This window comes from Schistocerca gregaria, chromosome 1 (genome assembly GCF_023897955.1).
Source record: "Schistocerca gregaria isolate iqSchGreg1 chromosome 1, iqSchGreg1.2, whole genome shotgun sequence".
Lineage (NCBI taxonomy): Eukaryota > Metazoa > Arthropoda > Insecta > Orthoptera > Acrididae > Schistocerca > Schistocerca gregaria.
In genome coordinates, this window is record NC_064920.1 from 860,471,586 (window position 1) to 860,498,767 (window position 27,182).

Below are 27,182 nucleotides of genomic sequence, written 5' to 3' on the forward strand. Positions count from 1 at the left end.
ACATCAAAACAGTATTTCACAAATCTCTTATTCAATCCACAGTACACTGCTGGGGCGGATACCTCGTAAATATGCACTTTTCTCCTTAAATATGAGGTCAAGTCAGTGATGTTTCCTCTTTAGTCCTTTTCGTCGACGCTCAATGGTGGCATGATATTGGATGTGTGTGTGTTGCAACTGCTACAAAACACCAAAATAGCTTTCCATATATTTGTGCCGCTCATGGAACAAATGACCAAGCCAAAAAACATATATCACAAAATATGAATTGTTATAGCAAATATTATTAATTTTGTCTTTGCTGTTGAACCGTAAGAAAACATGTGTAAGGATGACTGATGATTTTTTCAGAGGTAACTTGCTATTACTGCAGACATATGACAACACTACACAGCTGCGCATGTTAGTAATTCTGTATGTTGTCACATCAAGCAGTCAGAATCAATGGCATTATCTCTGATGCTTCATGTCGGCTATTCTTCTCCTAATTCTGAGGTTTAAAGAGGGGCAGCACAGTACATACTTATCACCTGATGGAATGCTGCATGTGCTATCCTCAATACTGCTACTCAGACTGTTCATTCTAGGTAAACTATTTAGGCTTCTGGGTTTTATTTTTCCTTCATCCTTTTGACCAACTGTTTTTGTACCTTTTATGACAAGGTTATGCCACAAGACAATCTTGGTGCATCTCACAACATTGTGGCAGTGTTCAGTGAACTGTGTAAACATGTTCAGAATATGTTGTTTATTTTGTATTTCATATTAGTGAATACATGTGTTAAATTAACTTTTGTTTCCACAGTCATAAAACACTGGACAGGACTCTTAAACAGAGGGAAAGACTCCTGTATGATAGAGGATGCGATTGTAAAAATTAAACTTACAATAAACAGTCAGAACCTTGAGACAGTTATCAAGGATGTGAATGTTGACCTGTGTGAATTATCAAAATGGTGACAGAATATACGATCAAAGCACAATCCACCTAAAACTCAAGATGATCTGGTTCACCATTCTGGGCTCAGTAGCCTAAAGTTCATACCATCTTTAATACTAAATGGTATAAATATCTTCCTCTACAAAGCGTCGATGAGTAATAATAGATGTAAACCTAAACAAGGTTGAACACATAGTTACAATGTGCAAGAATACATCAGCATCTCTCCACGTCCTACAAAAATATAAAAAGCTTTTTTCTCTGGAAAAGAATTCTAATGTATGATTACAGTAATGTTATTCTTCCAGGTCTTTCTCAGGAAATCTCATTGCACTTGCAGCTGGTGACGAATGCCTGCGTATGATTTATCTGTGATGTTCAAATTTTTGATTGATCTCATCATCACATGGCCAACTATCCTGGCACATGCACACTACTGCAAAGTTTTCTACACATACTGTCTTCTCTTGATTGCCTAGTGCTGCTGCCTTCAGTGCGGAAAGACCTGGGTTTCATTCCCAGCTGCTGACAAAGGCTCCATCACTGTTTGAACCACAAGGATTACCTGGCACGACTCTGCCAGCTGTCATATTCATCCATCTACAAACCCTGCCACAGCAACCCCATTCCAGAAATACAGCAGGATTCCCAGTCTCTCCTCACATCCTTAGGCCCATCCCAGAACCTCTCCCAAGAGTCTATCTCTCTCCTCACCCCTACCATTCACCACACTCCTACCATCTAGATGCTTCCTAAAGTCCATAAACTCAACCACCCAGGACACCCCATCGTGGCCGGTTACTGTGCTTCCACTGACAGAATCTCTGTCCTCATAGACCAACACCTTCGCCTATTAAACACAACCTACTCTCCCATATAAAAGATACCAACCATTTCCTCCACTGACTCTCCACAGTTTCTGTTTCTTTACCAAATGGTGCCCTGCTCTTCACTATTGATACCACCTCCATTTACAAAAACATCCCTAAGCCCATTGCCTTACCACTATTGAGCAGTACCTTTCCCAACATCCGACGGATTTCAAACAAACAATCTCCTTGCTAGTCATCATGACCAACTATATCCTCACCCACGATTACTTCTCCTTTTAAGGCATTACCTTCAAAAAAATCTGGGGTACATCTATGGGCACACACATGGTACCACCCTATGTCAACCTATTCACAGGGCATCAAACATCCAGAATCCCAAACCCCTCATATGATTCAGATTCACTGATGCCACCTTCGTGATCTGGATGGAGGGTGAGGACACCCTGTCCACATTCCTCAAGAACCCAACACATTCTCCTCCATTCACTTCACCTTGTCCTACCCTACCCATAGAACCACTTTTCTCGATGCTGACCTCCACCTTAATGATGGCTATATCGGTCCCTCTCTGTCCATATCAAAACACCATCCACCAGCAACACCTCCACTTTGACAGCTGCTACCCATTCCATACCAAGAAGTCCCTTCCATACAGCCTAGCCACCTGTGGCCATTGCATCTGTACTGACAAGTGGTCCCTCTCGAAATATACTGAGGATTTCATTGAGGCTTTCACAGATCGTAATTACCGTCCCGGCACCGTACAAAAACAAATCTCCTAGGCCTTGCCTTTCCAGTCATCCAAGATCTCTCTAAGCCCCACCATCTGGCCACAGAGGAGCATTCCCCTCTTGACTCAGTACCACCCAGGACTGGAGCAACTGAATTATATTCTCTGACAGGGTTTCAACTACCTCCCGTCGTGCCCTAAAATGAGAAGTGTCCTACCCACTATACTTCCCACTTCTTTCACAGTGGTATTCTGCCACCCACCGAACCTACACAATGTCCTCGTCCATCCCTACACAACCCCTGCTCCCAACCCCTTGCCTCACAGCACACGTCCCTGTAATAGACGTAGATGCCAAGACCCGTCCCATACATCTTCCCACCACCACTTACTCCAGTCCTGTCACAAAATTACCTATCCCATCAAATGCAGGGCTACCTGTGAAACCACTCATGCAATTTACAAGCTAAGCTGCAACTACTGTGCTGCATTCTACATGGGCATGACAACCAACAAGCTACCTGTCCACGTTAATGGCCACCAACAAAATGTGGCCAATAAACAAATGGACCACCCTGTTGCTGAACACGCCACCAGCACAATGCCCATTTCAATGACTGCTTCAAGCCTGTGTCATTTGGATCCTTCCTACTAACACCAGCTTTTATGAATTTCACAGGTGGGAACTCTCCCTGAAATACATCCTATGTACCCATAGCTCTCCTGGTCTCAATCTTCTGTTAGTCATTGTCCTTACCCATCGGCCATTTCAATGTTCCCATTCGAGCACTACACAGCCCTCTATTCCTCCAGTGCACCCAGTCTCTTTACTTCTCTCCTTTTCCACTACTCCTCCCCCCCCCCCCTCCCCCTCCATCTGACTTCCAAAATGCCTCAAGCTGCCTCACTCTCCATCTTGTCATGCATGCTCCCCCACCCTTACATAGCTATCCGTCCCCCTCACCACCCCAGCCCAGCCTCTTCCTTCCCCCACACGGCTGCCTCTCCCACAATGCCCTGCTGCTCACAATATGGCTCCACCTGCCACAGACTGTGTCATGCGTGTGAATGTGTTGCGTGTGCGTGTGGTCTACTTTTGACACAAGCTTGTTAGCTGAAAGCTAACGCTTCGACAGTCTTTTCATTGTGCCGTTGCTAAATCAGTTAATAGGTGCAGAAAGGCAAAGTCGTGCCATCTGTAACAGCTAGTAAAGCAATTGGTTATTCCAATCCATCTTAAGGTTGTGGAAAACTATACTTAACACATTACACTTTTAAAACTCAAAGAATTTAATAGTTACTTGCACCTTAGACTAATTTTCTCAAAGCTATGTTGTGTATGGCATATTTTTCACTCTTTTGTTCTTTCAGTTATCTAGGACAGTTTTCATAACATGTACTTACTTTTAACAATAATTTACTTTTCACACAAAGTTAAGTAATGTTGCCAAAAAATTTGTTATTTCAAATCTCTTTTAACAGAGAATCTAATGCAGCTTAAAGAATCAATTAACCTACGCAAAATATACATAAAGTAGTACAAGAAAATGCCATCTGGCTTGTACATCCTGTAGTTATCTGTAAAGTAAGTACTATGTTAAAATGCCAGGGGTTTCTAATATTTCCATTTTAGTCTCTAATTATTGCAATGATTGTATTTTGTATTGAGGTGAGTAAAGAAAAATAAAAGTATAACAGCAAACTTACCTGCGTAATGCTAGCTAGTTGAAAAAGTGAGGCTACGAGATTTGGCGTAATGTACGATGAAATAGGAACCCAGGAAAGAAGATGTGTCAGTGCCTGTAAGGCCAGGCAACAAATTGTGTCGCTATCTGTGTCCAAACAGCTGTGGAACTTCCTTCCATTTCCAAGCACTGAACTCAGCAAAGAGCCTATTAAATTTAGAACACAAAAATAATTCACAAATATACAACAGCTCAAAATTGAAACATGCTTAGACTCTGACAGAAAGTATATTTGGTAAACATGCCGTAGAAATACAACCTTCAATACAGTTAGTAGAGTATTGTACAAACATTTCAGCACACTAGCAATACTGCATGATAAGAGGGAAGTTATTAGTTTAATGTCAGAAATGTATCTCACACAGTACACTTTCATTCAGTTTGGGACTGGTTATATGACATGAATTTTTATTGTCGAGGAAAGATTTATCCACAATAATTCAGAAAGAAGAATTAAGTGGGTGCAAGTTCTAGTCAGAAACTCTTGTAAATTCTGAATTTTATGTTTGCAGCCTTCGGGTAGTACAAGTAGGAGTTCACAGACAAACAATTACAGTAGTCCAACAACTACAATATCATTCAAATACCTTGTTCTTGTATCTCACTTGCCCTTTGACAATACTTATTTATCTCTGGATGAAATCCCTGACTGTATCAGCCTCAGCCTCGTCTGTATTTATGATTCCAACATACATTTCTCAACCAATATTATTCGCACAGATGATTAAAAAAAAAATTCTACTTTACTTTAACTTCCAATACAGACTGCTTTTAAAGTTTCCCTGAGTTTTATCTGCCACTGAACAGATCATACTTTTGCAACACCAGGACAAATATCACAGAGAGTTGCCAAGACTTCTATTGTATTTGGTTATCTCACATTCCTTTTTATATCACATTACAGCTTCCAACAGAAACTACACAACAACTTTCACTCCTCTGTCTTTTAAATACAACTCCACATTACAAGAGCACAATTTGAGTATAATGTAGACACCAATTTCTGCCAATAATACAGTCATGAATCTGTTTTTCAAGGACTCCATCTTACCATCCAGGAAGCCCATTTATACCAATACCATTTTTCTAAATAAAAACAACATATTACAAGCCAGTTTTAGGACCTTTTATTCAGAGTGAACTGAGTATAGATAAATTTTTATACATTCTCATGTGATGTAGACTGAGGTCCTTTATAATACCCCAAATTCAACAACTGCTCTTGTCAGTCATATAACCTGTCATTATAATCCACAATGACAATATTCATAATGAAAATATTTAACCACGGCAAATGTGAATCTGAGTGTGTAACACATCATCTGTCACCATTATCACATTCCATGATTAACATTAATCCTACCAACATCTCACAACTGAATCCATACAGTTTCATAGCCCATCTCAAACCCACACACTCAGGTGAAAAAAGACATGGAATAATGGCATACCCAAACTCACAAATATATGATGATAGTATCACATATATAAGGCATGAAAGGGCAGGGCATTGGTGGAGCTGTCATTTGTACTAAGGTAATTCATGTGAAAAGATTTCCGACATGATTACTGCTTTGAACGCATTTCGGAAATCATTGCGGAATTTAATATTCCAAGATCCATAGTGTCCAGTGCGTGCTGACAATACCAAATTCTGGCATTACCTCTCACCATGGCCAACAAAGTGGTCGATGGCCTTACTTAACGACTGAGAGCAGTGGCGTTTGCGTGGAAACTAGTGTGACCGCTTGTTGGCGTTAGTCAGTCAATCAGGCAGCAGTAGCCAACCGCGACAGATGCAGCAGCAGATAAATAATCGCATTTGTCATTTACGAGTTCCTAACCAGGAGCGAATTTTATTATATCGTCTGTGTGCTTTAATAGTTTAGTTTCTCGAGTTTCTGCGTGAAAATTTAACATCTAATAGCCACAGTTCTCGTGTTTTTGTTTGTGTCAGAAAGTAAACCGATTTTGCGACATATTACATATTACAAGTTCCAAATCAGGGTCAAATTATTTAGTTTCACCTGAGTGCTTCGGTAGTTAGGTTTTTGAATATCTGCGTATCACTAGACACAGTTCATGTGTTTTCGGCAGGTTCTATAGTAGAATTGCGTAGCATGTGCTGATAGTCCGTTTATCTGCATAGTTTAGTTTTCCACTGTGTGCGGATGCGAGCCGAATTGTTGACACTTCGCTCTCAGCTTCAGGCTGTGATGGCTTCGGTTACACAGCTTGAGGCTGCAGTGGATGGGCACCACTGTTGTGGACCCGCCGTGGGGATCCAACGGACATCCAGCATGTCAGTTTACTTTGATCGGTCCTCACCGGCGGCCCACCCAGTTACTGCTCGCACTAAGGCTAACCCCTCACCTGTGGTCAAGTGGGAGGTCCCCCAGGGTGAAGCAAGTGGCGAAAGACTTCAAAGGCGGCCGCAAATAAGGCCTCCTCGGTTTGTTTGACAAACAGTTTCCAGGTGCTGTCTGTGGCTGACACTGTTGCTGAGCCAGGTGCTGTCACCTGTCCTGTTTCAGAGGAAACCACTCAGCCTGCAAGATCCGGCCAATCGCAGAGGGTGGGATTATTGGTAGTTGGGAGCTCCAACGTTAGGCGCGTTATGGGGCCCCTTAGGGACTTGGTTGACAAAAAGGGTAAGAAATCCAATGTGCACTCTATGTGCATAGCGGGTGGAGTCATTCCAGATGTGGAAAGGATCCTCCCGGATGCCATGAAGAGCACAGGGTGCAGCCAACTGCAGGTGGTTGCTCACATCAGTACCAATGATGTGTCTCTCTTTGGATCAGAAGAGATTCTCTCTGGTATCAAGCGGCTAACAGAAGTGGTAAAGGCTGCCAGTCTTGCTTGCAAGATGAAAGCAGAACTGACCATTTGCAGCATAGTCAACAGGACCGAGTGCGGACTTCTGGAACAGAGCCGAGTGAAGGGTCTGAATCAGACGCTCAGACGGTTCTGCGACCATGTAGGCTGCAGATTCCTCGACTTGCACCAAAGGGTGGTTGGGTTTCGGGTTCCGCTGAATAGGTCACGTGTCCACTATAAGCAGGAGGTGGCTACATGGGTAGCAAGGGCTGTGTGGCATGGACTGGGCGGTTTTTTAGGTTTGAGGGTCTCGAGAAAACACAAGAAGGGCTTCAGTCACAAAGGGTGCAGGCTGAACACAGGAAAAACATAGATACAGGAACCATTGGTATAACATTGTAAATTGTCGTAGCTGTGTTGGGAAAGTACCAGAATTCCAAGAGCTAATAGAAAGCACTGATGCTCAAATAGTTATAGGCACTGAAAGCTGGCTAAAGCCGGATATAACCTCAGCTGAAATTTTTGCGAAGAACCTAACTGTGTTCTGAAAGGATAGGCTAAACATCGCTGGCAGAGGCGTGTTTGTTGCGGTCATAAGTAGTTTAACTTGTCGCGAAATTGAAGTAGATACTTCCTCTGAGTTAGTATGGGCAGAGGTCATTGTTGGCAACTGGAATAAAATAATAATTTGATCCATTTACCAACCTCCCAATTCAAAAAATTTGAGTTTGATTTCAAACATGTACCCGAATCATATGATAATAGTTGGTGGTGACTTTAATTTACCCTCGATATGTTGGCGAAAATACATGTTTAATTCCGGACGTACACATAAAATATCATCCAAAGTTGTGCTAAACGCATTCTCTGAAAATTATCTCGAGCAATTAGTTCATGAGCCCACGCGAATAGTAAACGGTTGCAAAAACACACTTGACCTCTTAGCAACAAATAATCCTGAGTTAATAACGAGCATCAAAACCGATTCAGGGATTAGTGAACACAGGACTGTTGTAGCAAGATTGAATATTGAATCCCCAAATCCTCAAAAAATAAGTGAAAAATATACCTATTCAAAAAAGTAGATGAAAATTCCCTTGATGCCTTCTTAAGAGACAATCTCCAGTCATTCCAAATTAATAATATAAATGTAAACCAGATGTTGCTTAAATTCAAAGAAATAGTATCGGCAGCAATTGAGAGATTTTTACCAAATAAATTAACAAACGACGGAGCTGATCCTCCTTGGTACACAAACTGGGTTAGAACACTGTAAACAACGAAACAAACATGGCAAATTTAAACAGATGCAAAATCCCCAAGATTGGCGATCTTTTACAGAAGCTCAAAATTTAGACTTCAATGCGAGATGCTTATAAGAGTTTCCACAACGAAACTTTGTCTTGAATCCTGGCAGAAAATCCAAGGCAATTCTGGTAGTACGTTAGTGGCAAGAAACAATGCCTTCTCTGCATGATAGCAATGGAGATACCATCAAAGACAACGCTACCACAGCAGCGTTACTAAACACAGCCTTCCGGTACCCCTTCACAAAAGAAGACGAAGTAAATATTCCAGAATTCGAATCGAAAATAGCTGCCAACATGAGTAACGTAGAAGTGAATATCCTCGGAGTAATGAAGCAACTTAAATCACTTAATAAAAGCAAGTCTTCTGGTCCAGACTGTATACCAATTAGGTTCCTTATGGAGTATGCTGATGCATTAGCTCCATACTTAACAATCATGTACAACTGTTTGCTTGATGAAAGATCCGTACCAAAAGACTGGTAAATTGCACAGGTCACACCAATATTCAAGAAAGGTAGTAGGAGTAAGCCACTAAATTACAGGCGCATATTGTTAACATCGATATGCAGCAAGATTTTAGAACATATATTGTGTTCGAACATAATGAATTACCTTGAAGAAAATGGTCTATTGACACACAGTCAACATGGGTTTAGAAAACATTGTTCCTGTGAAACACAAATAGCTCTATATTTACATGAAGTGCTGAGTGCTATTGACATGGGGTTTCAGATTGATTCCCTATGTCTGGATTTCCGTAAGGCTTTTGATACTGTACCACACAAGCAGCTCGAACTGAAATTGCGTGCTTATAGAATATTTTCTCAGTTATGTGACTGGATCTGTGATTTCCTGTCAGTAACAGTTAGTTGTAATTGATGGAAAGTCATCGAGTAAAACAGAAGTGATTTCTGGCGTTCCCCAAGGTAGTGTTAAAGGCCCTTTGTGTTCCTTATCTATATAACGATTTGGGAGACATTCTGAGTAGCCATCTTCGGTTTTTTGCACATGATGCTGTCATTTATTGACGAATAAAGTCATAAGAAGAGCAAAACAAACTGCAAACCGAATTAGAAGAAATATCAGAATGGTGCAAAAAGTGGCAGTTGACCTTAAATAACGAAAAGTGCGAGGTCATCCACATGAGTGCTAAAAGGAACGTGTTAAACTTTGGTTACACAATAAATCAGTCTAATCTAAAAGCCGTAAATTCCAGTAAATACCTAGGTATTACAATTATGAACAATTTAAGTTGGAAGGACCACACAGAAAATGTTGTGGGGAAGGCTAACCAAAGACTGCGTTTTATTGACAGGACACTTAGAAATGTAACAGACCTACTAAGGTGACTGCCTACTCTACACCTGTCCGTCCACCTTTAGAATACTGTTGCACGGTGTGGGATCCTTACCAGAAAGGACTGACTGAATACATCGAAAAAGTTTAAAGAAAGGCAGCACATTTTGTATTATCGCGAAATATGGGAGAGAGTGTCACAGAAATGATACTGGATTTGGGATGGACATAATTAAAAAAAAGAGGCATTTTTCATTGGGACAGAATCTTCTCACGAAATTCGAATCACCAACTTACTCCTCTGAATGTAAAAATATTTTGCTGACACTGACTTACATAGGGAGGAATGATCAGCAAGATAAAATAAGGGAAATCAGAGCTCGTACAGAAAGATGTAGGTGTTCATTCTTCCCGCGTGCCATACGATATTGGAATAATGGAGAATTGTGATCGTGGTTCGATGAACCCTCTGCCAGGCACTTAAATGTGATTTGCAGAGTATCCATGTAGATGTAGATGTAGAATTGTCAGTGTTAACAGACAAGCAACACTGCATGAAATAACCACAGAAATCAATGTGGGATGCACGACAAACATATGCGTTAAGATGGTGGGGTAAAATTTGGTGTTAATGGAATATGGCAAAAGACTACCAACGTGAGTGCCTTTGCTAACAGTGTAACGCCACCTGCAGCACCTCTCCCGGGCGTCTGACCCTATTGGTTGGACCCTGGCCTGGAAAACCATGACCTGGTCTGACGAGTTCTGGTTTCAGTAGGTAAGAGCTGAGGGGAATTGTGTTCAAGTGTGCTTTGCACCCCACAGAGCCATGGACCCAGGTTGCCAACAAGGCACTGGGCAAGCTGGTGGTGACTGTAATGGTGTGGGCTATGTTCATATGGAATGGACAGTGTTCTTTGGTCAAACTGCACCAATCATTGACTGGAAATGGTTATTTTCAGCTGCATGGAGGCCATTTGCAGCCATTTATGGACTTCATGATCCCAAGCAACAATGGAATTTTTATGGATGACATTGTGCCAAGTCATTGCGCTGCAACTGTTCGGGATTGGTTTGAAGATCATTGTGGACAATTCAATTGAATGATTTTGCCAACCAGATTGCCAAACATGAAACCCATCGAACATTTACGGGACATAATCGAAAGGTCAGTTGGTGTACAGAATACTGCACCAGCAACATTTTTACGATTATGGATGGCTATAAGGGTAGCATGGCTCAATATTTCTGTAGGGAACTTCCGACCACTTGTTGAGGCCATGTCACGTCAAACTGCTGCACTACATTGACCAAAAGGAGTTCTGATATGATATCAGTAGCTACCCGAAGACTTTTGTCACCTCAATATATGCCTATTTGGTCCCAAAATTACATAATCGATATAATATGAATGTCAGTCACTAATTCTTGATGTCTTTGAGGAGCATATGTAAATATTTGATTTTCTGGATACCAGACATTCTCTGACCCATCAACAATACTGATCGACAATAACACAATCTTTAGCTTTTACCAATATTCCCTATACAGATGGTTTGAAGAATGTTGACCGTCTCTCCAACTGGTCTTCATCTGATAGCAGATTTAATCATTTTTGTATTTGCCATAATGGACTACGATACATATTTCAATAACAACTACCACAGTTGCAGTACTGACTACATTCAAGTTTTTACCATTTTTGCTATAAAATTGTCCTAAGCTCCCACCCATTACTACCTACTCTAGTTCCATCATGAAAGCATAACATGAAATGCAGAATACATATCATTTGCTATCTAAGTTTTCATTGCACGTCTGTCTCCATTTGAATGACTACAATGAAACAGACAGAAAATGTGAATCAATAAAAACAAAGTCTAACTTGGGAATGTACAGTACTTCATTGCTGAGAAAGCTCTGTGGCCCAACTAAGAGACCCAAATGGAACCTCCCAACAACAGTTCAAAAATGTATGTAAACACTTCAAAAACATTAATATGATCAATGTAAATTGAATTGGGTGCAGATTCCACGCTCACCATGGTTCACCTTTAAATGGACTAGGTTACGTCTAGTAATCAAGTAAGTGCTTTGTATAATAGTAAACAAGTCTCATGTATTAAACACACAGAAAATGTTAGGGTGGAATCAACAACCTCACCATAATTATTTTTTAGTTTAAGTGCGGAGACTGACTGTGTTGCCAAAGTGCTAAGGGAACTGCATTCAGACAGGACAGATCTCCGCCTATCTTGTAATACCTCTGTGGTATTTTTGCATATCAACATCACATGTTTAAAAAATAAGGTAGATGATCTTAATGTTATAGTAGGAGACAGAAAAAAATGTTCTATGTATTAATGGACACTGGCTAAATGACAATGAACGATATTTTCACGAGGCATCAGGCTATTGCTTAGTATCAAATTTTGTAGATGTCTGAACAAATACGGAGGTACTTCAGCATCTTAGCAATGAGCTTTTTGGCAAAATGCCTTAATCTTGACATCAGTAATTTCTGCACTGAAAGTGTATTTAAGGTAGCTGCTATGCTACTGTCAGATCCCAAACTAATTGTAGTGTCTATATACTGTATCCCTCACAGCAGTATTGACATCTTTACAGAGGCACTAGACTGAACAATCTCCCACTCGTAAAAATATAATCAACATAACATTTTAATCTTTAGGGATATTAACACTGATATTAGGGTTACACGAACAAAGGAGCTATACTTGCCCAATGTCCTCAAGTGACACAATATATTTTGTGCACATAACAAGCCAACAAGACACTACCATGTCTAGACAACAAAAATAGAATGAAAATACATGAAATAGGACTTTTTACTACGTATCTATCAGGTCATAAAGCGAGTTGATTTAAATGTATGACAAAAAATCCCATAGTGCAACATTTATGACCCATACAAATTAAAATTGTTAACGATACTCATACAAAGTCCGTTCAAAAAATTCATAAATTTGTGCCAATGGTATGCTGGAGTAAAATGTGGTTGGCATCCCTACAAGGCCTGTGTTTAATGTGTAACTGCCGGAACTTTCATTGTTATATGTTTCTCAGTTATTGTTCAGTGCAGTATTGAGTAGAACATTGCGTTGCATAGTATGCGAATTTCAAGGTGGCAGAGTTAGAGAAGTAATGAACCTGACTTAAATTTTGCATGAAACTCAAAAAACCCTTTACAGAGACACACCAAATGATGCAGGAAGGCTACAGTGATCAGTGCCTAGGCTGTACTCAGCGTTACAAATGACTCACACGATTTAAAAATGGCCGGATGGAAGTAAAACATGACCCACATTCAGGATGCTTCTGGTGTCTACCAACGACACTCATGCCAGGAACATCAACAAAACTGTGCGTGCCAATCAAAGATGACTGTCCGAGACATTGCAGAAGAATGTAATGTTTCAGTTGGATCATGTCATGAAATTCTGACATGGCATCTTGGAATGAATCATGTTGCTGTCAAGTTTGTGTCACAGTTCATGAGTGAAGACCAGGCAGATATTCACCTCACAATCTGTGAAGAGCTTTCAGATTGTGCAAATGAGAGCGAGATGCTCCTTAAGAGAATTGTATGGTCCTGTGGACTTTTTTTATTTTTATTTCTGAAGTTGAAAACCTTTTTGAAAGGACGATTGTTTGCAACGATAGATTAGATAAAAGAAAATTTGTATATGTCGCTTTGCATGATCCAGCAAGAGGCCTATCAAGACTGCTTCTGGTAGTTGGGAGTGGCTTATCAATTGAGGAGGAGACTATTTTGAAGAAGACCATGCACAATAAGTAAAGCATACTAAAATGTTGTGGACAAAGTTCTGGAAGTTTCTGAAGAGACCTCGTATCGATGCTTTCAGATCACAGTGTTGTACGACAGAATGGTCCAACTTCCTGGCCCAATTTACGATTGCTGATCAAGCTTATGATAGTGTTGTCAATCTTGTTTCTAATGTGTTTAACAACAGCTGTCCTAAAGTGTAAAGACAAAAGGGGAAACTAAGCAAAAGTAATTACAGAAGTTCACATCAATGGCTCACGTCTAACCTCAGAAAACTGAAAACACAGGTCATCGGTCTTTATAACAGATCAAAGAACGGCAGAGAAGGCCGACTTCAGTATCTTCAACTAAAGAAGAGGTACAGATCAGAAATTATAAAACTGAAACAAATGACAAATAAGAACGATATCAGCAAACACAAAAAAAATGCAAGGCTGTTTGGAGAGTTATCAGATAAGAACTGGGTAATACTAATAGAAACACTAGTGACACAGCCAATATCACATCCAATGAAATTAAAGACTTCTTTATTAACTTATCTAATGCAACAAACGTTGAGGTTCGCCGATGACAATGTAATTCTGTCAGAGACAGCAAAGGACTTGGAAGAGCAGTTGAAGGGAATAGACAGTGTCTTGAAAGGAGGATATAAAATGAATATCAACAAAAGCAAAACGAGGATAATGGAATGTAGTCAAATTAAGTCGGGTGATGCTGAGGGAATTAGATTAGGAAATGAGATATTTAAAGTAGTAAAGGAGTTTGCTATTTGGGGAGCAAAATAACTGATTTGGTCGAAGTAGAGAGGATATAAAATGTAGACTGGCAAAGGCAAGGAAAGCGTTTCTGAAGAAGAGAAATTTGTTAACATCGAGTATAGATTAAAGTGTCAGGAAGTCGTTTCTGAAAGTATTTGTATGGAGCGTAGCCATGTATGGAAGTGAAACATGGACGATAAAAATAGTTTGGACAAGAAGAGAATAGAAGTTTTCGAAATGTGGTGCTACAGAAGAATGCTGAAGATTAAATGAGTAGATCACACAACTAATGAGGAGGTACTGAATAGAATTGGAAAGAAGAGGAGTTTGTGGCACAACTTGACTAGAAGAAGGGACCGGTTGGTAGGACATGTTTTGAAGCATCAAGGGATCACAAATTTAGCATTGGAGGGCAGTGTGGAGGGTAAAAATCGTATAGGGAGACCAAGAGATGAATACACTAAGCAGATTCAGAAGGATGAAGGTTGCGGTAGGTACTGGGAGATGAAGAAGCTTGCACAGGATAGAGTAGCATGGAGAGCTGCATCAACCCAGTCTCAGGACTGAAGACAACAACAACAAATGCAACAAAATGACACATATAAATCAGGCATTAATAAACACCTAGAAAAACTAAGTTATTTACATCGCACAACAAACGTACAACATCTCCATTCAAGTGGGCAAAAATTGTTGTTACTAGCATTGCAATAGCTTTAGCAAAACTCAGCAATTCAAAATCATGACCTGTTTGGTTTGTCAAATGTTGTTATTAAAAAGATAGTGGACATTATACTACAACCACTTCAAGTACTAATAAACCATGTAACAGTATTTATTCTTCTATACAAAAAAATGAAGTCAAGTTCTGCAACTACCGTCCTATTTTTCTTGTACCAATACTTTCAAAAATAGTAAGACATTGCATATAGCGATAAATGTACAAACATTTCACCTGCAATGGAACAATGACAAACGCCCCATATGACTTCAGAGAAAATTCATCTATACTAAAAGCTGTTGAAAAGTTTTGACAACACTTGGTCTTGAATGAAAATCATCTGTTGATGCCCTACTGATTGGCCCGAGTAAGGCATTTGACTCTGGGAGTCATTGAATTCTAATAGATAAACAGAAGTGTTATGGCACTAGAGATACAAAACTCACTATTACAGAATCTTATCTTGACAACACGAAGGGGACTTTGTATGGGTGCTGATGACTGCACAGTTGAGGGGGCCAATAAACCAATCATCATCATCATCATCATCATCATCACAGCAGGAAGCAGAAGCTACATTTTAGTAGTATGAGCTATGGATTCCTAGATGTTTTAAGAAGTATGCATCAGGGTTCCACACTGGGACCCTTATTGTTTATATTAATCACCTATCTAGTACCATGCCATTTATATCTGTACCGTACACTAATGATACAAAACTGGTTTGATGCAGCTCTCCATGCTACTACATCCTGTGCAAGCTGCTTCATCTCCCAGTACCTACTGCAGCCTACATCCTTCTGAATCTGCTTAGTGTATTCATCTCTTGGTCTCCCTCTATGATTTTTACCCTCCACACTGCCCTCCAATACTAAACTGGTGATCCCTTGATGCCTCAGAACATATCCTACCAACCGATCCCTTCCTCTAGTCAAGTTGTGCCACAAATTTCTCTTCTCTCCAATCCTATTCAATACCTCCTCATCAGTTATGTGATCTACCTATCTAATCTTCAGCATTCTTCCTTCTGTAGCACCACATTCCAAAGCTTATATTCTCTTCTTGTCCAAACTATTAATCGTCCATATTCCACTTCCATACATGGCTACACTCCATACAAATACTTTCAGAAACAACTTCCTGATACACAAATCTATATTCGATGTTAACAAATTTCTCTTCTTCAGAAACGCTTTCCTTGCCATTGCCAGTCTACATTTATATCCTCTCTACTTTGGCCATCATCAGTTATTTTGCTCCCATAATAGCAAACTCCTTTACTACTTTAAGTGTCTCATTTCCTAATCTAATTCCCTCAGCATCACCCCATTAAATTTGACTACATTCCATTATCTTAGGTTTGCTTTTGTTGGTGTTCATCTTATATATTCCTTTCAAGACAATGTCCATTCTATTCAGCTATTCTTCCAGGTCCTTTGCTGCCTCCGACAGAATTACGTCATCAGCAAAGCTCAAAGTTTTTATTTCTTCCCCGTGGATTTTAATTCCCATTTATAATGTTTCTTTTGTTTCCTTTACTGCTTGCTCAATATACAGACTGAATAATATCTGGGATAGGCTACAACCCTGTCTCACTCTCTTGCCAACCACTGCTATCCTTCATTGCCCCTCAACTCTTGTAACTGCCATCTGGTTTCTGTACAAATTGCAAATAGCCTTTCGCTACCTGCAGTTTACCCCTGCCACCTTCAGAATTTGAAAGATAGTATTCGAGTCAACTTTGCCAAAAGCCATCTCTAAGTCTACAAATGCTAGAAACATAGGTTTGCCTTTCCTTAATCTTCTAAGATAAGTCATAGGGTCAGCTCCTCACATGTTCAACATTTCTATGGAATCCAAACTGATCTTCCCTGAGGTCAGCTTTTACAAGTTTTTCCATTCTTCTGTAAAGAACTTGTGTCAGTATTTTGCAACCATGACTTATTCAACTGATAGTTCGGTAATTTTCACATCTGTCAGCACCTTTTTTTCTTTGGGAATAGAATTATTATCTTCCTCACGTGATGGAAGAGTTTTGTCATGACTGGCTCTCTCAAGGCTATCAGTAGTTCTAATGGAATGTTGACTCCTGAGGCCTAGTTTCCACTTAGGTCTTTCAGTGCTCTATCAAATTCTTCACCTCCCATTTCATCTTCATCTACATCCTCTTCCATTTCCATAATATTGCCCTCATATACATCGCCTTTGTATAGGGCCTCTATAAACCCTTCCACTTTTCTGCTTTCTCTTCTTTGCTCAGGACTGGTTTTCCATCTGGACTCTTGATATTCATACAGGTGTTCTGTTTCTTCTCAGGTCTTTCTAATTTTCCTGTAGGCAGTATCTATCTTACCTCCTAGTGATACATGCTTCTACATCTTTACATTTGTTCTCTAGCCATCCCTGATTAGCCATTTTGCACTTCCTGTCGATCTCATTTTTGAGACGTTTGTATTCCTTTTTGCCTGCTTCATTTACTGCATTTTTATATTTTCTCCTTTCATCAATTAAATTCAATATTTCTTCTGTTACCCAAGGATTTCTACTAGCCCTTGTCTTTTTACCTACTTGATCCTCTGCTGCCTTCACAACTTCATCCCTTAGAGCTACCCATTCTTCTTCTACTGTATTTCTTTCCCCCATTCCTGTCAATTGTTCCCTTATGCTCTCCCTGAAACTCTGTACAAATTCTGGTTTAGTCAGTTTATCCAGGTCCCATCTTCTTAAATTTCCACCTTTTTGCAGTTTCTTCAGTTTTAATTTACAGTTCATAACCAATAGATTGTGGTCAGAGTCCACATCTGCCCCTGGAAATGTCTTACAATTTAAAACCTGGTTCCTAAATCTCTGTCTTACCATTATATAATCTATCTGAATCCTTCCAGTGTCTCCAGGCTTTTCCCACATATACAACTTTCTTTCATGATTCTTAAACCAAGTGTAAGGTACAATTAATTAATGCTCGGTGCAAAATTCTATGAGGTGGCTTCCTCTTTCATTCCTTATCCCTATTTCTTATTCACCTACTACTTTTTCTTCTCTTCCTTTTCATACTATCGAATTCCAGTCCCCCCCATGACTATTTCATTTTCATCTCCCTTAACTATCTGAAAAATTTCTTTTATCGCATAATTTCTTTCATCACATCATACAGTTCTTCAATCTCTTCATCATCCGCAGAGCTAGTTGGCATATAAACTTGTAATACTGTGGTAGGTATGGGCTTTGTGTCTATCTTGGATACAATAATGCATACACTATGCTGTTTGTAGTAGCTTATCTGCATTGCTAATTTTATTTTTTACTCATTATTAAACCTACTCCTGCATTATCCCTATTTGATTCTGTATTTATAAGCTGGTATTCATTTGACCAGATGTCTCATTCCTCCTGCCACCGAACTTTACTGATTCCCACTGTATCTAACTTTAACCATCTATTTTCCTTTCTGAATTTTTTAACCTGCCTGCCTGATTAAGGGATCCGATATTCTACACTCTGATCCATAGAACACCAGTTTTGTTTCTGCTGATAACGACATCCTCCTGTGCAGTCCCCGCCCAGAGATCTGAATGTGTGTGTGTGTTTGAGGTTTACGGGCGCTAAACAGCGTGGTCATCAGCGCCCAAACGCATAGAAACAGGAACACATGCGGTGAAGGGACGAAGAAGGACACCAAACAAGGAGAACGGCTAAAAGACACAGGACTGACGCAGTTCCAAATGCTCACATACAGAGGCAAAACAAGAGAAGAAGAAACACACTAAAAAAGGAAAGGAAACACAAGGAAAAGATAACAGATACCGAAGGGAAACAAGGAGGTAATCATGACTGGCGGACCTCTTACCTAAAACCTGGGTGAGCCAGTCACCCAGCAGCACATTAAAACCCTCTCCCTAAAATCCGAGGCAACAGACTGGACAGGACACAAAACCGTAAGACCTTAACCACTGGTGCTGCGTCGTCTTGCAAAATAGAGGGCAAATCCGGTGGCAAAGAAACCACCGCCCTCTGGTCAGAGAATAAAACACAGTCAAGTAAAATGTGGCGGACAGTAATCTGGACGCCACAAGCACTGCAGATTGGGGGGTCCTCCCGCCGGAGTAAAAAACCATGCGTTAAGGGACTGTGACCAATGCGGAGGCGAGTGAGGAGGACCTCATCCTGCCTGTATGACTGGTAGAACGTACGCCATGGTCGCGTAGTGGCCTTTACCAGACGCAGCTTATTGTCAGAAACTGCCAGCCACTCCTCTTCCTATTGATGCATAACACGAAAACGCAAAAGGGAGGTTACAGCATGGAGGGGGACGGCACATTCAACAACGTGAGGGAGGGAACATGCATCTTTGGCAGCCACATCCGCCAGTTCGTTTCCCCTAATACCCACGTGCCCCGGCACCCAGCAGAAAGGAACCTCCTTCCCCTGCCGTTGCAGGTGGAGTAGGGCATCATGGATGTTCTGGACGACCGTATCCGCTGGGTACAAGTGTTGCATGGTCTGAAGGGCACTCAGGGAGTCAGAACAGACGAGGAACTTAAGACTGGGAACACATCTCATTTGCTCCAATGCCAGCAAGATTGCAAACAATTCGGCATCGAGGATGGTAAACGCCGCAGGAAGCCGTAACTTGACGACTCGATAAGGGAAAACAACAGTACAACCAACAGAGTCCCCCTGTTTAGAGCCATCTGTGAATACAGGTACATGGTCCGGATGCTGGTTTAAAATATCGTAAAATAAGGAGGTAAAAACAAACGCCGGAGTGCAGTTCCTGCGGTTCTCCGACAAGTCTAGAAGGATGCTGGGCCTATGGAGCAACCAGGGAGGCAGGCGAGTAAAACCTTGTCGTTGGGGGGCCACACGCTCCACACCAAGGGTCTCAAGCAAATGCTTGGCACGAATCCCAAATGGCCTCGTTGCCCCGGTACGACTGGAAAAGAGACGTTCCATAGGCGGTCGGGCAACGGTAGGGTACGCAGGGGAGGTACGACAGGCAAGGAAATGGCACACCCGTCGCACCATGAGGAGTTTCCGCCGGATGGCAAGCAGCGGTTCCCCTGCCTCAGCACACAGGCTGGGGATGGGACTGGTACGGAAGGCACCAGCGGCCAGCCTGCTACCCTCATGGTGTACTGCGTCAAGGATCTTCAGATACGAAGGCCTTGCTGACCCATACACGGTGCAAGCATAGTCAAGACGCGATCGGACGAAAGCCCTATAAAACTGCAGCAGACGCGCCTGATCTGCTCCCCAGGACCGATGGCTCAGACACTTCAAAATATTCAGTGCCTTCAGGGCCCGCACCTTGAGGTCTTTAAGGTGAGGCAACCACGACAACTTGGAATCAAAAGTGAGGCCCAGGAACCTCACAGTGTCTCTAAAAGGAAGAACGGTGTCCCTCAGACGCAATTCAGGGGAGGTAAAAAGACGCCGAGAACGATTAAAATGAACACACACAGATTTGTCTGCAGAAAAGGTAAAACCCGTCTTTGCAGTCCATGCCTCTAAGCGCTTTATAGTAAGCTGCAACTGCCGACTAGCAGTGACAAGACTGGAGGAAGAACAGAAGACAACAAAATCGTCCACAAACAAAGATCATTGGGCAGGACTCCGGATAGTGGATGTGATACTGTTAATAGCGATGGCAAAGAGGGTGACACTTAAAACGCTGCCCTGAGGAACACCATTCTCCTGCACGTACAAATCCGATAGCACATTACCAACCCGATACCGAAAGAGGCTGTGAGAAAGAAAGGACCGAATGAAGATGGGGAGACGGCCACGAAAGCCCCACTCATGGAGTTGATTGAGGATAAGGCGGCGCCAAGTAGTGTCATACGCCTTATTAATGTCAAAGAAGACTCCTAGACAATGCTGGTTACGTAGAAAGGCCTGCTGGATGGCGGCCTCAAGCAAGGTCAAGTTGTCTATAGTGGAACGACATCTCCGAAAGCCACACTGAGAGGGGCTAAGGAGCTGCCTGGTCTCGAGCAGCCAAACCAGGCGGCGGTTGACCATGCGTTCCAACGTCTTCCCAACACAGCTGGTCAAAGCAATACTCCGATAACTACTGGGATGCGTTCGGTCCTTCCCTGGTTTGAGGAGGGGAATCAAAATCGCCTACCTCCACGAGTCAGGGTACGTGCCGGATAACCATATCATATTGAAACAGTTCAGGAGAACTTCCTTCGATGGCAGCAACAGGTGCCGCAGCATGCTGTACCGGATTTGATCATGACCAGGCGCAGTATCATGAGCCACAGACAGCGCAGAATCCAGTTCCCACATTGTGAAGGGGCAGTTATAGGGTTCAGAATTTAGAGACCGGAAGTCCAAGTGACCCCTTTCGATGGCACTGCGGTAGCGGCAGAAATCTGGATCACAGTTAATAGTGGCGGTAGAGTCCGCAAAATGCATGGCCAGTGTCTGGGCAATGTCTCTCGGCACCGTGAGGAGACATCCCTGATGCAGCAATGCCGCGACAGAGAGCTGGCCGAGTTTCCCGGAAATCCTCCTGATGGCTTCCCATACTTTCGTAGAACTAGTGGAGCGAGAGATGGAGTTCAAGAACGATTGCCATGACTGTCGTTTGCTCTCTTTAATCACTCGCCGCGCTCTGGCCGCAAGATTTTCAGCTGAGGGACGGCACTTGAAGCGGCGCAGTGCTGCACGGCGGGCGCGGATGGCTGAGTGGCACTCAGTGGTCCACCAAGGGACAGGACGCCTCTTGGGATGACCGGATGACCGTGGGATTGACAATTCAGCAGCATGTGAGATCACGGCTGCAACATGGTCTACCCATTCGTGGACGCCGGCACGGTGTTCCAAAACAGCCAGTTGGCTGAAAAGTGTCCAGTCAGCTCTGCAAAGGTGCCAATGGGGCGGTACTGGTAATGCCACAGCCTCATCCAGGAGGCGAATCCAGAGGGGGAAGTGGTCACTAGAATGGAGGTCAGCTGCAGCCTCCCACAGAGCAGAATCCGCGAGTGCTGGAGAGCAAAAGGAAAGGTCAATAGCCGATGACGATCTGGAAGCAGTACAGAAATGAGTGGGAGCACCAGAGTTGAGGATGCACAGTTCTTCAGACATCATGACGCTTTCCAGAATGCAACCCCTGGGGCAAGTAGTCGGAGAGCCCCATAAGACATTATGAGCGTTGAAGTCCCCCAGAAGAAGAAATGGGCGAGGGAGTTGGCTAATAAGGTCCGTGAGAGCCTCGCAGTATATCGCATCCGGAGGTGGTAAATAAACAGAACAGACTGTGAGCCTCCGACCCACAAGAATGTCAACTGCAACTGCTTGCAAGTCGGTGACGAGAGGGAGCTCAATGAGGGGTGCATGTCACGGACAAAAACCGCAACACCACCCTTTGCCCTTTGCCCCGTCAGATCATCTTTCCGATATACGGTATAGCCCCGTAAAGAAGGAGAATCAGTGGCCCGAAAATGTGTCTCTTGGAGACATAAGCACAAGGGGCACTCTCGTATAAGGAGTTGTAATTTGGCCACATGCGTCCTGAACCCATTCAGGTTCCACTGTAATATGGGAGCCAGTGATCAGGGTGGCTGAACTTTCACCCTGCCTCTGTGCTTTGGAGGAGAGACCGTACTGGCCGGAGTTTTATTCCTGGGGCGAGAAGATCGGCCCCAGTCGACATCAATGTCCATAAGCTCTGATGACGACCCACGGGACATGTCAGACAGTACGATGGCCTTGTCATCGGACCGACGCTGACTAGAACCTTCATCTTCTGAGGCTTTGTCTTGAGGGTCTTGGAATGCAGAGCCTTGTCAACAGTTGGAGGTTGACTCGCCTGGGCAGAAGGCGCCATATGGGGAGAGGCAGGAAGTACCTCAATGTCAGCAACCACGGCCTTGTCCGATGTAGCAGGGAGAGCCACAGATTGCAAAACATTCGCAGCAGCAAAAGTGCACTGGCAAGCGCAGGTATTAGTGCTAACACTAGCAACCTCTGTTTGCGTAGCAACAGTGGCCAGTTGTACCGGTTTTTTGAGAGCGGAGGCGAAAGATGTTGAAAACACAGGAGGTTGCATGGCCTTAAAGATCTTCTTGGCCTCACCATAGGGGATGCGCTTAGATGTTGTAATCTCCTGTACCTTCCGTTCTTCGAGATAGATGGGGCAGATCCGGCTCCAGACAGGGTGACTCCCAGAGCAATTCACGCACTTCACAGGCGATGAACAATCGGCTCCGTCATGGGCAGGCTGACCACATTTACCACAAGTGGCTATCCCATTGCACTCCAACGTAGTATGCTCAAAGCGCTGACATTTAAAACAGCGCATTGGGTTGGGGAAATATGGCCGTACGGACAAACGTAAGAACCCTGCTTTAACATGCTCCGGGAGTCTCGGGCAACTGAATGTGAGAATAAACGAGTCAGATTTGACGAGGTCCCCATTGACTCGTTTCATAATGTGCTGCACATCAACAATTCCTTCGTCAGCCCACTCAGATTTTAGCTCGTCTATGGGGATATCCACCAAGTCCCTACACGTCACAACACCCTTACTATAATTCAAAGTGGAGTGGAGCTCGGGTTCGACAGCGTACTGTCCTAAACAGGTTGCTTTCCGAAGGGCAGTGACTTGACGGGAACTAGAAGTTGAGTCCCATTGCGCAGTCGCTTTACAGATTTCAGTGCTCCTGCAATTCCCTCAAGACCCTTGTGGATGTAAAAGGGAGAAACCCTCTCAAAGCTACCCTCCTTCCTTTTAATAATCAAAAGCACATTCTGATTATCAGCATGTGCTCCGTTACTACATTCTGTTAGATCTCTAGCAACACTAGGCGCTGGAGGACTCACAGCGCGTAGCCGCTTTTTCGATGGGGTGTGTTTTCCTACCATCGGCCCACCCAAGCCACTGGTAGGAGGAAATGTAGAGGTCGAAGGGTCCATTGCGGTCCCACGAGCAGCTAGGGAACTAAAAGTCCGCTCAGACAGAGCCCCGCATGCCTGAGTAAGCCTTATACAACTGGGGTGCGGCAGGTGCCCCAGAGGTTGCCCGCTTGCGACTGTTCCACCCTAACAGCCATGCATCTTCTAGGTGCGAAGCACACCGAAAGATTGAGGGGTTTTTATAGAGGTTGGCCTTCCTCGCAATCCAGGCGGTCAAGCCAAGATTACCATTCCCCGCAGCACACAACATTTCACCGCCGCGCCGTACGGTGGTCGCTGAAGCATGTCCGGGGGTTACGGTGACAGGACACTGGTGGTGCAGACCAGTCCCCAGCTCAGGACCCCGGGGTCGCCAAGCCCGTACTCAGCAAGTGAATGCCGAGCCCCTGGGGGAGAGGTCTGAATGGGGGACTATTTTACCTCTGGAATATTTTACCCAAGACGGTGCCATCATGATTTAACCATACAGAAAATCTGCATGGATGTAGTCTCCCCTTGCTTTCAGCTGTTCACAGTACCAGCACAGCAAGGCCATTTTGGTTCCAAGGCCAGACCAGTCAATCATCCATACTGTTGCTCCTGAAACTACTGAAAAGGCTGCTGCACCTCTGCAGCAACCACATGTTTGTCTGGCCTCTCAACAGATATGCCTCCATTGTGTTGCACCTACGATATAGCTCTGTACCACTTAACACACAAGCCTCCCCACCAATGGCAAGGTCCACAGTTCATGGGTCTGGTTTTGTTTTGCTTTAGGGCACAAGAAACACTAGCGTCATACAAGCTCAAGTCAAAACTATAGAACATGAAGACAGAAAGGAGTTGAAAAACAAGTATATGTCAGTCCCTACTGACATAATAGAAGATAGCTAAAAATAAGGAATGTGAGAAAACAGCTGAAAAAAGACACCATACTGAAATGGAGGTAAAAAACAAAAAATTAAATGACCATCGCCATATTGCTTTGGCAGATAAAAAGTAAAACGCGGTCGACAGCCTGTGCGCCATTTGCTAAAACGACTGATAACCGGCAAACCCAAGTGGGAATGTAAAACAGTTTAAAAAATGGGCATTCTAACAGTAAATGGCAAACAGTTAAAACTTGGGCGCAATGTGTACGAAGTGGTGGAGTAGCGCCACTTATCAAATGATGATGACTAAAAAGGCAGCCTAATTAAAATGGCCTCCCAATGGGAGGGCCAAGAGGAGGTCGTCCAAGCCACTGGGAGATGCTTGATAATCCTGAGGGAGGACCATTGGCGATGCCAAAGGGACAACACATCATGACAGACAGCAACACAGAGATCATTATGGGGAACAGTGGAATTCGCGGAATGAGGTAAGAGGACTGCAGCCTCGTTTCCTGACAGACCAACAGGACCAGGAACCCACAGAAGCACCACACTGGCTCCACCAAGAGTGAGCAAGTGACCGTTTTCCTGGACCCGCTGCACAAAGGGATGGGTGGTGTACAGCACACTCAGACTTTGAAGGGTGCTGAGTGAGTCTGAGCAGAGGACACAATTGAAAAGGTTGTGTCGCCATATGTACTGTGTGGCCTGATACAGGGCGAAGAGCTCAGCTGTAAATACTGAGTAGTTTGCCGGAAGTCGAAATCGAAAGACATGGGTGCCAATGAGGACCCCACGGTCAGTTCGAGAGCCATCGGTGTATACAAAGGTACTATCGTAAAGTTCCATTCGAAGATTGTGACGGTACAAACCCCCGTTACTTGATGAATAGGTCTAGTATGCAAGCATTGCTTTGTGGAGAGGGAGTACACGACATGGTGCGCCATTTGCGGAAGTGCGTGGTTCCCCCGCGCGAGATTTGCAAACGGTCGGTGGGATATCTCCGCCGCCGGGCGGCCATATGGCCTGCAGCTTGACCATTGTTTGGTTTTTCGCACATTACGCAAACACTATGTAACTTACGGTGAAGAGCGATGCGGCAGTGGATTGTGGTCAGCAATATGCACCTTCTGAAAGATCGATCTTTATTTCAAGTCATGAGACACAAAAGTTATAGTAACCTCAAAATAGGTTAATATCACGAGTACTGAAAGATTAATAAAAATAGTAACTAACAACTTACAGGGATGAGCGAGCACTCATTAAAAACGTTTCGTCATAGGGGGTCGAGTGCCGTAGTCATATGTTAAGATCCATAATAATTAAGCACATAAAGAGCAATAAACAAAGTTTGAGGGAAAATTGTTTATAAAATTCATGATGTAAAGAATGGTACTATATAATATTTTGGGTGGCATCACACATATTTTAAACTAGTTAATTTATACTATACACTTAACTTGCAATAGTTTTCATTGTTTGCAAATTATTATTAACATTTATCACCCGCAGTTAATTAATTATTATAGATATGAAGATTTTGAGCAGTGTCATGTGTAGATCACTATAGATTACATCTAAAAACGGCGCTATATACAGTTCTATGTTAAAACTTTGCAGCACAGATGTCAACAAACAAATTTGCGCTAAGTGGCGAAATTTTGCAAAAACTAAAACATAATTTACGGGCGATAGAATAAGCCTAGAAATTAATGTAACATAGTAAATAAGATGTAGTTTTTAGCACGGTTCCGATGGTGTACTTATTTCTGTTGAGGGATGTATGTATCAAAATTTGTAACCTTAACTGATGAGACTGGTACTTAAATAACCATGGGGGTGCACATCCGAGCCTATGTAAGCGAGTGACCATCTTGGCTAGGGGTCAGTCGTTTTGGAGGGTGGGTGGCGAGTGAGCCCCACTTCAGGGTGGCCCATGTGGTCGTTTGAGAATTTTTTCTCCCGCCGATATATTTTGGCAAAGAGTATTGTTTAATAGTGCAAGTGTGCAAGCATATATTTGGTGAACTGGAAGTACTACGATTATTTGTGTAAGTACGAATTACGAGGTATACATCAGTGTAAGTGAACATGTGGCGATCTGTGATTTCGCGCCAAAACTGCTGCAACAAAGAGGACAGTGGGACTTGTGATTCTGTTCTAATTGACTGAGTAATTTTCATTTATAGCAGCCTACATTACTGCTATTGGGGGCTCGGAGTCAAATTATTATTAAAGTAAAACTGTGAAGCGTCTCACCAGTGCTAATTTCATTGTGTGAAAGCAAAGGAAACGCCAATAAATAGTGATTGAACTGTGTCATGAAAAACTGATTTTGCTATAATAATCGCCTAATTTTTGTTCCCTATGATAAACTGTACTCAATTAATTCAAAAACTGTAACTAATGTGCGGGTGTGGAACAGTGTACTAATGCACCAAGTGTGGA

General features: G+C 42.8%; 1 protein-coding gene across 3 annotated transcripts in view; it reads right to left on the reverse strand.

Moving 5' to 3' along the window:
• LOC126272879 (exportin-6-B) overlaps positions 1-27,182 on the reverse strand; it is a 303,000-nt gene that overhangs the window by 144,549 nt on the left and 131,269 nt on the right. For all 3 annotated transcript variants that reach the window (XM_049976134.1, XM_049976114.1, XM_049976125.1), the window contains exon 6: positions 4,211-4,395. In XM_049976134.1, coding sequence (XP_049832091.1) covers positions 4,211-4,395 — 185 coding nt within the window. The remainder of the gene's footprint in view (positions 1-4,210; positions 4,396-27,182) is intronic.